Genomic DNA, 13844 nt, shown 5'->3' with positions numbered 1-13844 from the left:
CCACAAACAGAGCTTTCTTTTGGTGGTATTTGATCACCTGTGCAATTTTTTTTTTTTTTTTTTTTTTTTTTTTTTTTTTTTTTTAGGGAGGGGTTAAGTGTGTCCTAGGGGCATGCTTCTAACTGTGATTGGCTGTGGCTTGATGTGTAAGAACAGTGATCAACGGTCCTACATAGTAGAACCGTTTGATCATCATTCTTACACAGGGGAGACTGACAGGCGGCTTTGTTTACACTAGCCGCCTGCCTTTCTCCCGCTGTTACGGACAATAGCGAGTGCCCGGCGGACATCGGGTCCGCCGGGCACACGCGTGGGGGGTCAGTGACTGCGTGGGAGCTGCTGGATTTCTCACCTTTCAGGTCCTCCCTGAGTTACCAATAGCAACTGCATGCAGAATCTTAACACTTTACTTTCCGGCACAGTCAATGATCAGTCTAGGGGTTGTTGTTTTTGTTTCATTTTATATGGGGATGGGAGAAGGGATGAGTGGGATACTCAAATCTTGAACTATTCACAATGCTAAGGACTTCTATCTGAGAATGCGGCAAGGCCGCAGCATCATCCTGCCACTAGATGAATTTGAGGTAATGTTCCTTAAGCACTTATCTTCAGGGTACTCACCTAGTACCCCCTTTATATCCACCAGCTGACACCCGTCCTCAGACTACTCTACTCCGGAGTGGCCCCCTTCCTGGTCAGGCCCTTAGACACAATCTCCTGTACTCATGATACTGCTTTTCAGGTTCTCCAAGGTCTCCACTCCTTCTAGTCAGTTCTCCTGGACCTCTGGGTTCAGCTCCTCACATCTGGCTCACTAGGCCGACTGCCTGTGACCATACACCAACTGCTGCAGAGGAGGAGGCAGCCGCCACCCTTCTTCCGGGACTCTGCTCACCAGCCAAAGAACCCAAACACATGCTCCTGGATTTTATACTACACCCCACAATGCACAGAGACAGCAGTCTGTGCAAATCATTGGGGCTGTATCCAAAGCCTGTGTGCCCATTGGTCAGGTTGTCTCCACTATCCAATGTGCCTCCCCATTGGACCAGTGGGGATACTCCCCCCAGACCACATGAATCACACACTGAGCACATTGAGCAGACCTAACTCACAGATCCTGTTCTCTGTTAAGCAGAAAGCAATATAGAATTCACCTTCTGCTCCTCTGATAGACAGACAGAGCCAAAAACTATACTCTCTCTAGCACATGACTCATACAATTATGAAAACACCACAGTTTGTCAGATTACAGAGTCCGTCCATGGCATACACAGCTTGGTGTAGTCCTGTATTTTGTGCATTTATTACAATATCAATGCTGTGTAGGACATTTTTAATTTTTCAGTATTGACAGACATAGATAAAGCAAGGTCACTTCAAGAAATCTACAACAGATGGTAATCTGAGATCTATTCATTCATTCATTGCGGCCCATTCACAAAATTTCAGATCAAGGTTACACTATATGGTTGACAGATGAATTTATAAAGAAATGACCCTCACTGTTTATTTAGCTTACCATTGAGCTTATCCAGGACCTTCCAGTCCATGATATACAGAACTTGCTGTGCTTAGCTAAAAAATTAAATATGATACGCAAAAGAAGCAGCGATCACTATATTGTTAATTAACAACAGATAAAATATACAAAAGAATGGTGCAGCGCTATATATAAATAAATAAGGTCATATAAAAATCTGTAAAGACGTATATTCTTCTGTGGTTCTGTGAGAAAGCCTTCACCAGCGCCCGATCACACAGCTGCTTACCGGAAAATGCAGACCCCCACTACAGAGATCTACATAGGCATAATGTTATTGGCATTAGACCACAGAAACGCAATTCATTGTTATGGATCTAAAGGCAGGCTCCTATGGATGTAGTCACTTGTCAGTATGCCATATACTACAGATATGCAATCCCTCGACCTACCAGTCCTTGACGAACTCTATAATAAGTCAGCAGAACCGCTGGCTTCAGTGCCCGGCTCACCAGTAGGGCGGTAGAGCCCAGAGAGGCACATGGGGAAGGGGGGGGGGGTGACCCCCCTTCCGCCACCGCCGCCTGTAAAAGTCATCCAGCTGGTAAAATAGCCGCTAGGATCGCTTTTACATAAAAGCCGATTGCCTACAGAAAACAATAGCGCCATGATGCTTGTAGCTGCAGGCATCCTCCCAGTATAACTACTTAAAATCAAATGATGTACATGATTTGGTATTAAATAGTTCAATATATTCCCCAATAACCACAAAGGATATGAATCCACTTTGTGTGCACAAAATGCCTTTCTAAGCCCAGTTATTACCTTGCAAAATTTACAGTAGCATAATCAATGTACTGTACATGCCTGCTGAAAACTATAGGAGGGGGCGGATAAGAGCAGCAGTGAGCAGTCTTTATTACAAAGTTTCACACTGGATTACTACACAGATCTGGAGTTCAGCTTTAGCGTTTATTGCCTTTGTGTTTGTAACCTGTATTGTGCTCTATTTCAGGCTTGGGAATGGTCACACCTGTGAATGATCTTAGAGGTTCTGACTCCATTGCTTATGAAAAGGGAGAAAAGTTGCTTAGATGTAAACTAGCCGCATTTTACCGATTAGCTGATCTGTTCGGATGGTCCCAGCTGATCTACAATCACATTACAGTGAGTATTAAATTACTAGATCTGGTTCTGATCACATGCATAGAGAGGTACACGTGTCTGACAGAGCAGAACATTGAATCACATTGGGTGCGACAAAATCAGTAATTACCCAGTCTAAGACACGTGCATCACAAAAAAAGCCATTTCCTTGCATATACCACTGGGTCCATTCATATAAACATCTGTCCATACTTTATTCATGTGATACAAATATACAAAGATTGAAAATCTCCTACTGCTCACTAAGGTAACTGTATACTGACGTATATAATAAAAGATTACTTATGTTACCAATAGTCCATTCACAGTTTCTTTAAGTGGCTCTAGACTCTATAGGTGTGTTTTGTTTTTTTTTTAACCTTACTGCATTCTGTCCATTAAGGTAAAAACCTTTCCAACACTTCTTTCACTTGTAGGGTGAATGTCCATAATGGGGGCAGACAGCAATACAAACCTGACAGGGGCTCTAATGCCTTTCCACTCTATCGAGCTCAAAGAAAAGTTTTTGCATTTAATTCTACTTTACCTAAAAATGGTTGAGTCTGCCTGACCTACTGACACTGTCCTATTTTTACCTTAGTGCACCTTTTTGGTCAGAGCAATAAAGATTTAATAAGAGAGTGAAAAAATGAAGGATCTAGAATTCTCCTGTTACAGCCTGGATTTCTGTCAGCAGAGCTTTAAAGGTCTTTAAGAGACTAAAGTCTTCCTGACAGAACAACATGTGAGAACAAAGCCAGCAAAATGAATTAAAAAGGCAGGTTCTTTTCTAGGTCAGTACAAAGACATTTGGCCCCGGTTCACGCTGCTGCGACTTCATGCGAATTGAGATTTTAAATTTGCATGACAAATCTCGCCCCATTAACTGCAATGGAACTGTTCTAATCGGTGCGACTCAAGTCGCTCCGACTTAGAAAAAGGTTCCTGCACTACTTTTGATGCGACTTCAGTACTACTTGCATTGACTTCTGGTAAAGAAGTTGTATGCAAGCCACGATGAAGTCCCACAGGGATGTCTGATTTCAAAGCCATGGAAGTGTGAACCCAGGCTCACTCTCTAGATTTCGACAACATAATGAATGATGCAGCTGGAGCAATATGAAGGAAGTTGTATTCTTACTTTGACACTGCAGGTGTAAATCCCATAACGGTGTACTAATGTTTGCCATTTTGTTTTACCTTGTTGCAGTTAGAGTAAAAACAGAGCCCATGTATATAGACTGATCTCCATCCATTGTCATGAAATGCTCATGCTTGCTCCTTTTTCCAGTCTTTGCATGGACATCTGCAGAGGAAAATATTAGATCTAATCTTTTTACCTGCATTACAGCAGGATTGTGTTAGCAGTGCAGTCTGGTTCAGAATAAATCGAAACCTGGAGAACCTTTTGTGACTTTTAGTGCCGGTTCACACCAGTGCGACTTTAAAGTTTTGAAGCAGACATCCCTGCGTGACTTAATCGTGGCTTGGATACGACTTCTTTAGCAGAATTCAATGCAAGTTGTGATGAAGTCACCTCAAAGTATGACGTCGCCTCAAACCTTTTTCCAGGTTGGAGCGTCCTGAGTCGCACCGATTTATAACGGTTCCATTACCGTTAATGGAGAGCGACTTGTCATGCGACTTTGTTGTGGCTGTGTGAACAAGAGCTAAAATTAAAGTACAGCTGTGAACTCCCCTGTATGACAGGTTTAAAATGTATCAAATCCATCTACTATGACGCACAAGCCATATAAAGTAAACAAAAACGTTTCTTTACATTCCATTGCTGAGCCAAACCATCAATTTTATGCCTCACACGCTCCCCCTCCCAGACACTGCAGCTTAAAGTTGGAAGGTTATAGCAACCAAAACCATGGGCAGAACTGGGTGTGGCCAGGAACTGATCGACAACATACAGGCTTGTGAATCAGCAGTGATGATAATTATAGCCACACCCCCTTTTTCATCCCACTGTAATGGCAAGCAGGCACAGCCTACATGTGAGTGGTAATAGGCCTCTGAATTCAGGAGCAATGCCGTATTGTTGCCACACCATCACAGGAAGCTTCATTAGGCGGATATCAATGGTTTTAACCGATATTTGTGGAACTTTGCATAGAGACCAAGGTAAAATTACTAAGTGCCGATGCATAATTCAGTGATGTGACGCATATCTCTGGTATTTGGCAGTGGAAGGTCATTGGAAGTTTCTATTTTAAAGTGCTTCTAAAGACAGAAGGTTTTTTTACCTTAATGAATTCTACATTAAAGTAAAAAACCTTCAGCAAGCACTCAGCCAGTGAGGAGGGAGCAGGGGGTGGGTCCCAATCGTGCTCTGTTTCTTTTGTCTCGTTCCCCTATAGCAAGCAGTTTGCTATGAGGGCACACAAGGGGGTGAGGGGCTGCGACTGGGGACCCGAGAAGAGGAAGATCTGGATGGCGCAGTGCAAAACCATTGCATTAAGCAGGTAAGTACGTTTGATATTTTTTAAAAATAAAAAACTTTACCAGTATCCTAGTTTCTCTTTCATTCATTGATGGACACCGCTCCTGATCTTCTTACCATTGGTTATACTGCCCCCTACCGGAGTAGGACACTAGGCAGGAAAAAGGCTGACTGACTACGCCTATGGTCATTCCCAGGAGGTATAGCCCCCTCCCTCTGCTATAGGTACTCAGTTTCTTCCCCTATCGTCTTTCAGGACAGCCACCTTTTGAGAGACCCTGGCTCCTCCCTTCTCAGGAAACACGCCCCATCTATACAGATTTAAGCCCCCTGTTAGCCGACACCCTTCAGTTCTGGTGTTTCCTCTGGTGGGGAGACACCACCAGGAACCAAGGGCTGAACGACCAGGGGGCTGAGGCTGTGTTTCCTGGAGGGGAGTAGCTAAGGCCTCTCCAATGGAGGCTGAAATCTGGGTAGGGACCCGGTTTACCTTGGCCACCTAAAACGTTGCCCCAGCTTCTCCGCAGTGGGGACCTGAGGCTGCAGGGGTCCGCTCTACATGCTTGGGGAGAGCGTGGCGGAGGTGCAGCTGGTCCTCCCACACTTGCGGCCAGCATAGAGCTCCGGCTGGACCGGATGACGGGTGACGTCACTTCCGGGGGAGACGGGCACTTCCGCCGATAGCCGTCCCTTCCAGTTCCCGGGCGCGGTAATGGAGAGTGGCCCGGACAACGGCTGGTGCAGGCCGTAAGCTGGGGCACAGCTACAGGCACAGGCTCCGACCTCAACTGGATTTGTAGGAGGCACAGGCCTCAGGGACTGCTGCTAGTGGAGCCAGCTACATCCATCCTCAGGTAAGAGAACCCTGGGGTGGTGTTCCCTTACTAGCTCCATGGTGTAGCTCCCCCCCCCCCCCCCCAGTGGTCTGTAGGGGGGGGGGAGGGAGAGTTTGTGGTGGTAACTTTGGGACCCTGATGGTGGTCGGTCCCTAGTACACTCCTGATGGGGCATGCTGTGCTATTGACTGGGGGCCCCAGTATAGGTGCTTAGCCAGTTTTTTTTTTTTTTTTTTTGTATTTCAGAGTAAGACCTCAGACAAATCCAAATCACCACATAGCTCCAAGAGAAAATGCCCATCATGCAAGGCCACTATGGGGGAATCCTGGACCAAGGCACTTTGTAAAGAGTGTGTGGAGAGCCTAGTCAGGGAACATTCGGCAGAACAGTGTACTGATCTAAATGCATCTGTCAAGGAGCTTTCTAGCACCGTTCAGTCATATAAGGATTTATTTTCAAATGTACAGTTTCCTCAGTCCCAGAACTCCCGTCAGCCAGCACAGCAGGAAAATGCTCCACCCCCTTCGGTGGTACCCTCTACGAGTGGAGAAACATTGGGGGGTACTGAAAAACAGGGTGAAGAATGTCATTTAGTGTATACACCTTCAGGCTCCCAGGGGGAGTCAGAAGCAGAAGGGGTGGATGGTGAATCCACTAGGGCTTCTAGGTACAAATTACCAAAATGCACGGAAAGGGCTTCGGCCTTACTCTCCTCCCTGAAAGAGCTGGAGGAACAGAGGGTCGCGGGGAAGGTACCACCAAAAGAGTTAGGCGGAGGGTTCTATTCCCACGTTTTCGTCGTGCGGAAACCTTCAGGCAAGTACAGACTTTTCCTGAACTTAAAGCCCTTAAACGTCTCAATTGCTTACAAAAGATTCAGGATGCATGCCATCTCAATAAGGGCTATCCTTCCTCCAAACTGCTTCATGGCTTCGTTAAACCTGAGAGACGCCTACCTGCATATTTCCATATCGGAAGGGTGTCAGAAGTTTCTCAGGCTGGCCATAAGGACAAAAGAGGGCACGATACACCTACAATTTCAGGCCCTTCCTTTCGGACTGTTCTCTTCCCCCCTGCATTTTCATCAAGGTCATGGCAGAAGCCTTGGCTTCCTTGTGGCTCAGAGACATTTCAGTCATTGCCTACCTGGACGATCGGCTCCTGTTTGCCCCTTCTCAGGAGCAGCTGTCCAGGGACCTACTGGTGGCAAGGCGATTCTTAGAGCCTGGGGTGGCTCCTGAATCTGGAAAAAATCCAGTCTGGTACCCGCGCAAAAGGTCACCTTTCTGGGCTACAAATTAGATTCCACATTTCAAAAGGTCTTTCTTCCTTTAGAAAAGAGTCAGAAGATAGACAGACAGTCATGAACCTTTTACAAAGCAATCAATCTATATCAGTAAGACAAGCTATGTCGCCACTGGGGTCGCTGACAGTCGCAATCCCAGCGGTACAGTGAGTGGGACTTTACTTCCGCCCTCTACAACTATTCATCTTGGAGGTATGGGACCGCAGTCAGGGCTCTCTGCTATCCTTAGTGCACCTACCAGTGTGTATAAAGAGATCCTTCTGGTGGTGAAGGGTCTCAAACCTTTCCCAAGGTCTCTCTTGGGTCCCATCAGTATCCAGAGTCGTCACTACAGACGCAAGTGGCACAGGGTGGGGTGCACACCTGGACTCCCAACTGGTGCAGGGGTCCTGGATATGTGAAGAATTAAGGCGATCTTCAAATTGGAGAGAACTGAGAGCAGTCGAGCTGGCTCTGAGCTTTCCAGGCAGAACTACAGGGACACAATGGTCCGCTCAGACCATTCCGCAGCAGTTGCGTATGTCAACCGACAAGGGGGAACAAGAAGCAAGCATCTGTGGGCTCTGGCAGAAGGAATTCTTCAGTGGGCGAAGCCCAAAGTGGATGTGTTGGCATCTGCGGATGCTTCTTTTGGCCATTTCGTCCATTTACATACGGAGTGTGGCTTGTGCTCTGTGCTCTCTCCTCATTTGCTCACGGGCTGTGATTGACAGAAGCTAACTTTTTTTTTTTTTTTTTTTTTTTTTTTTTTTTTTTATGTTTCCATATGTGACCCATTCTGGATAATGCCTTTTTAAATCGAAATATATTTTAAATAAGCCGTTCATACATGTATGAGTGAGTCTATTGGGCAGTGGAATGCTTATTGTCTTCTGTTCTGTGTTTGATATAGGTCAGAGTGAGTTCAGAGCAAGAACACTTCCTGATTGTTCCCTTTGGACTCCTGTACAGTGAAGTTACTGCATCTAGTCTGGTAAGTATCTTTATATCCATCGGTATCACATGTACCATATTTTTATCAAGGGCGGGTTAAAGAATAGCATATTTGTTTTTGTAACCATTCACAAAAACCAGCAGTATTTCACTGCTTTTGCCAACGGGGTTCTGTGAGGTTTTTGTTGGAAACGGCATTTTAGCACATTCGTGCTTAAAGCTTGATGAATCAGGGCCTAAGTTCATGAATATCTCAAAATAGGTATCTTGATTTTGGTGTGCATGAAATCACTTGACTGAAGCAAATTTTACAAAACATTCATGATTTTCAAGACCTCCTCTCTATCATGCTTTTGTGTTTTTAGGTTAAAATCAACCTGCAAGGTGAAATGGTTGACCGCGGCAGCACTAACTTAGGAGTGAATAAAGCTGGTTTCACTTTGCATTCTGCTATATATGCTGCACGACCTGACGTAAAATGCATCGTTCATATCCACACCCCTGCCGGTGCTGCAGTGAGTATGAAAGAAGTCTGTTTTTTCTATGTCTGGGTTTTCCTACTTGCTTTGTTAAAGGGATTCCATTTTTCAAAATGGTAACAAGCCCCAATATTTTAAGCACAAAGGCTGCCTTACCATGTTTTATTTATCACATAGATTTAGTCCTACATTTGCAAATGGTACCGTTTGTTCCCACTATACTACATGCAATGTGGCTTGAAGGTCACCCTCAGCCTGCATAATGGTTTAATAAATATGATCCCTTTCTTTTTGCAATGCTTTATTTACATTGTTATAGCCAGTAGCAGAGAGACAGTGGCCTGTGGTCAGCGGTAGTGGAATGGAAAGGGTGGCAAAACACTTGTTGCTTTAGTGGTAGTGAAGTCATCTGTAATAAAACTATTCAAAGAAAAAGTACTATAAACCTTAAAGGAGAAATTGGGGTTAGTTAAAAAAAAAATACACATACCTTAAGCACTCAAAGTCTGCCCTATAGCAGCTTTACTGCTACAGGGTGGCACCTCTGCGCCTGACACAAGTGTGTATATATACACGTGATCCGACTCTTCCGTGTAGTGTGCGCAAATGCGGCTTGCTCCTGCTGTGATTCTTCACAGCAGGAGCTGATCGGCGGTTTCTGTGGACTCGATGTCCGCGGACTCCTGCAGATTGTTCGGTACAGAGGCAGAACCGAGATCTGCTTATGTAAATAAGGCAGACCGCCGTTTGTCAGGAGGGAAGGTAATGATCCTGTGTCTCTGCAAAGCAGGGATATGGATCCATGCCTTTCCCTGTTAAAAAGCACCTCCCACAGTACACAGAAATACAGGCCTTCCCAGCCAGTCTCAATAGTACAGTGACCATGCATATTGTTTAGCACTGATCACTGTATTTGTGTCACTGTTCCCCAAAAGGTGTCAGAATGTCCGCCACAGTATCGCAGTTCCGCTATAGGTCGCTGATCGCTGCCATTACTAGTAAGAAAATAAAAATATCCCAAAGTTTGTGGACACTATAACTTTTATAGTGTCCACACTATAATCCCCCCCCCCCCCCCCCAAATTGTCGTCAGTCTTTTTTTTTAAAAAAAAAGCACGGCTGCGCAATTGTCAATTAAAATAACGCAGTGCGTATCGCAAAAAAAATGGCCTGGTCATGAAGGGGATAAATTTGCTGGAGGTCAAGTGGTTAATTTATTAAATGCAAGTGCATTTAACGCTATAAGATTGCAATAAAACTTTTTAACATGAACCTGTTATTAGATAAAAGGTACTGACTCAGATTATTAGGTGATGGGCAGCACAAGGTGGCAAATGTACCAGAGTCCTAGTGTGAAGTGCTCGCCCTTGTCAATAGTTGAGTAAGGCACGTGCCTTTTCTTTCACCCAGTTTTACTAGTTTGTGTTTGGTTTTCTAGTGAGCTTTGTCTTGTTGTGTTTGAATATTCCCATTTTCCACCTTATATCTTCTAGGTGTCCGCAATGAAATGCGGCTTGTTGCCGCTGTCTCCCGAAGCCTTGTGTCTAGGAGAGGTGACCTATCATGACTATCATGGTATACTAGTTGATGAAGAAGAAAAAGTATTAATTCAAAAGAATTTAGGCCCTAGAAGCAAAGTGAGTGCTTCCTTGATGTCACTTTAATCAGGTTTTTCCTCCATAGTTTATGGTTTGTAAAATGTCTGTGGATGGTTTGTTCCAGGTACTAATACTCCGAAACCATGGACTGGTAACTATGGGAGAGACAGTAGAAGAAGCTTTCTATTATATTCACAATCTTGTGTCAGCCTGTGAAATTCAGGTAAGTAAATTATAGTATATTGGTTGAGCTAGATAGACTTTTTTCAAACTAACTATATATTCAAAATATTCTGGGGAGAAATGACTGGACTGAATTTAACTTTTATATATTTTTTTAAAGGTTTAATTCGGGAATGTCAGATGGAGGAGAGAGATCTGGGCTAGAGAAGTCTGGGGAGGCGGGGGGCAGAGGGGCGGCAGGAGGCAACTGGTGCCCAAAAGACCTTGTCTGAATTAACTTTTACCTCTCAAATTCTTAGAAGTGTTTATTGTATGCGTAATTAAAAATTAAACTTGTCTGAAGTCATCTCATAAAGTTCAGAAAACATAATCTAAAACCTTTTCAAGTTAAGTTGGTTAAAACTTGGCAAACCATAACTAATGCTTCTATAAATCAATCCAAGGAATAGCAGAAAAAAGCACCATATGTACTCTTCTGCATTTCTATAAACATACATAATATTTAGCATCCTGGCAACCTTAGTTTACAGCATTTATTCATTTTATATTTTTTTTACAAAAGTGGAAATCCCATCCAAAATCATAATTTCAGTATCTCCATTTCTTGCTGCACCCATTTGTAATACCCTACTGGTAAAGCTGCGGAAGGTGTCCTCTCTATAGGGAGTTAAACACCTCTTCCCATTGTGCTCATCTAAATTAGGATGACTGGGGGGGGGGGGGGATAGCTAAAGGCATCCTCTTTCCTTGGTTGATTCCCCACTTGCTGATTGGATATTGAAGAAGCAGCAGTAAACTGATGAGATCATCCTGTGCTTGCCTGCTGCTTTATATTGATATCACAAGGGGATACAGCAGAGCCTGGGAGACTCTCAGTGCTGCTCCTTCCTGACATGTGCAGGAGAATATGGGAAACCGTATTCAAATGCACATGTACTAAGTGTTTTTTTATTTTATTTTTTATTCACTTTTAACTTAAACTCTAAAAATTCACTGCTGCATATAAACGGTATGTCCAAGTCAAAATTGAAAATCAAACTTCCATACAGGAAACATAACTTCTTCTTCTTTTTTTAAACGAATAAAGTATTGGTCTTGCAATCTCCAATCCGATTCAGACCTTCATTTGAAGGTTTGAATTAGGTTGGCGGTGCAGGAAGCGGAAGCAGCTACATAGCATAGGCTTCAGGAAATATTCTACTTCTGACCGTCTATGGAGCTATGTTTACTGAACTCTGATTATGGTAAACTGACCATTTGACTTTAGAACAGTTGCTATGTTAAATAGATATGCAATGGTGAATTGGTGCGCTAAACAAAATGTGTAAGACAACAAATGTTGAATTTACACTACATATAGAATGTGTGAAATGTGACAAAAATGCTGTACAAATATCAAAATAAACGATTCAAAACAACTGAAGTGACCAGATGTTCAAAACTGTGATTCTCAACAAAATCAAAGTCCATCGGGTGATAACAAGAAGATTGAAGTCTCTTGATATATGTATACTTGAGATATTCAGAAAGGTGATATTGAAGTGATAAAGGATCCCACCACCAGCTGACAATCCTGCTTACCAGATAAATAGAATTTTTAGGCATTAATTCTATGCATTGGCATGCACGGTTCACCCTGGTGTGACACACAATAGAGCCTCTTACCAGATGCCTTTATTAACTTGCGTGTCTCAGGTGATTCTCCTGGTTGGATTGGATAATGGTGTTGATATCCTCCTGAGTGTTCCCCAGACTATCAGATTATACACTCTTCTAATAATATATCTCAGCTTGTGGCTCCAGTACATACCATGTAATGAAACAAATGAACCGCCCGTAGTGCATTATCCTTAGTTTATTAAAAAAGCATAGGCAAATGTACTTACAGAAAACAGGTCTTGGTGTTGGCATATATGTGTGGAGCCTGTCGGTATCCTGTGTCCGGCTGCAGCACGGAGGCTTCGGATAACGTGGGTGGCGGCGCGACACGCCTCCTCTCCAGCGCGTTTCCTCTGAAAAGACTTCTGCTGGGATAGTTGGAAACTTTGGGCTTTTATTGTAGTCCATATCCGTTGCTATGTAGATACCGCATTACTTCGTTGTCGCTGACAAATTCTGTTAAATTTCACTAACCAGAGGCGCAGACAGTAATTTAAAACCTAAAAAGCCTAACACTTCCCCAGTGTGTCAAAAACCAGATTGGTAAATGTAGTTTAAAGTGGAACTTTAGTCAGAAAATGAAGTCCTTCTGGATCACTTCAGTGTGCCCCTTTTTTGCAGATATAGCGTGGCAAAACAGTCAAAATAAGTGCTTATACTGTTTAAAATCCAGTTTTCAAGGCACTGTTTCATCCTGCACTGCACATGCTCAGTGGAGTCATTTTCTTGGCACTGTGCCCAAAAGCAGAGCCACTAGAGGCTGCTCAGCTAACCACTTTAAGATCTACTGTTGTTCAAGGAGGAAGAAAGCAACAGGAATGACATACTATGCTGAGTAAACACAGACTGGGGAGGGAGAATAGAAAAAGCAGGAGAGTTGACAGGGCATACTTAACTGCCAGGGAGACACAAGAGTTAAACTTACAAGGATAGTATCGTATCCCCCTGATTCACTTACAAGGATAGTATCCTATCCCCCTGATTCACTTCTTTCTGAGTGAGTCTGACATCAATAGTAGGCAAATTAATGGAAACCCTATTAAAGGATAGGATTGTGGAACATCTTCAATCCCATGGATTGCAAGATGAAAAACAACATGGGTTTACTTCAGGGAGATCATGTCAAACAAATCTTATAGATTTTTTTGACTGGGTGACTAAAATAATAGACGGCGGAGGTGCAGTAGACATTGCATATCTAGATTTTAGTAAGGCTTTTGACACTGTCCCACATAGAAGACTTATCAATAAACTGCAGTCATTGAGCATGGACTCCCATATTGTTGAGTGGATTAGGCAGTGGCTGAGTGACAGACAACAGAGGGTAGTAGTCAATGGAGAACATTCAGAACAAGGTCATGTTACCAGTGGGGTACCTCAGGGATCTGTACTGGGACCAATTTTGTTTAATATCTTCATAAGTGATATTGCAAAAGGCCTCGATGGTAAGGTTTGTCTTTTTGCTGATGACACAAAGATATGTAACAGGGTTGATGTTCCTGGAGGGAAATGCCAAATGGAAAAGGATTTAGGAAAACTAGAAGAATGGTCAGAACTCTGGCAACTGAAATTTAATGTGGATAAGTGCAAGATAATGCACCTTGGGCGTAAAAACCCAAGGGCAGAATATAGAATATTTGACACAGTCCTGACCTCAGTATCTGAGGAAAGGGATTTAGGAGTAATTATTTCAGAAGACTTAAAGGTGGGAAGACAATGTAATAGAGCAGCACGAAATGCCAGCAGAATGCTTGGATGTATAGGGAGAGGT

At 43.5% G+C, this 13844-nt stretch overlaps 1 protein-coding gene across 10 annotated transcripts in view; it reads left to right on the top strand.

Moving 5' to 3' along the window:
* Positions 1-13844, top strand: part of ADD1 (adducin 1) — a gene marked incomplete at its 3' end in the record, with an annotated part of 148223 nt that overhangs the window by 88208 nt on the left and 46171 nt on the right. For all 10 annotated transcript variants that reach the window (XM_082259471.1, XM_082259474.1, XM_082259473.1 and 7 more), the window contains exons 4-8: positions 2499-2650; positions 8114-8194; positions 8520-8669; positions 10127-10270; positions 10356-10454. In XM_082259471.1, the coding sequence (XP_082115597.1) occupies positions 2499-2650; positions 8114-8194; positions 8520-8669; positions 10127-10270; positions 10356-10454 (626 nt within the window). The remainder of the gene's footprint in view (positions 1-2498; positions 2651-8113; positions 8195-8519; positions 8670-10126; positions 10271-10355; positions 10455-13844) is intronic.

Source organism: Pelophylax lessonae, assembly GCF_965119305.1.
Source record: "Pelophylax lessonae genome assembly, chromosome: 1".
NCBI lineage: Eukaryota > Metazoa > Chordata > Amphibia > Anura > Ranidae > Pelophylax > Pelophylax lessonae.
The sequence above is the reverse complement of the archived record's forward strand: the minus strand, read 5'-3'. Positions and strand labels throughout refer to the sequence as shown.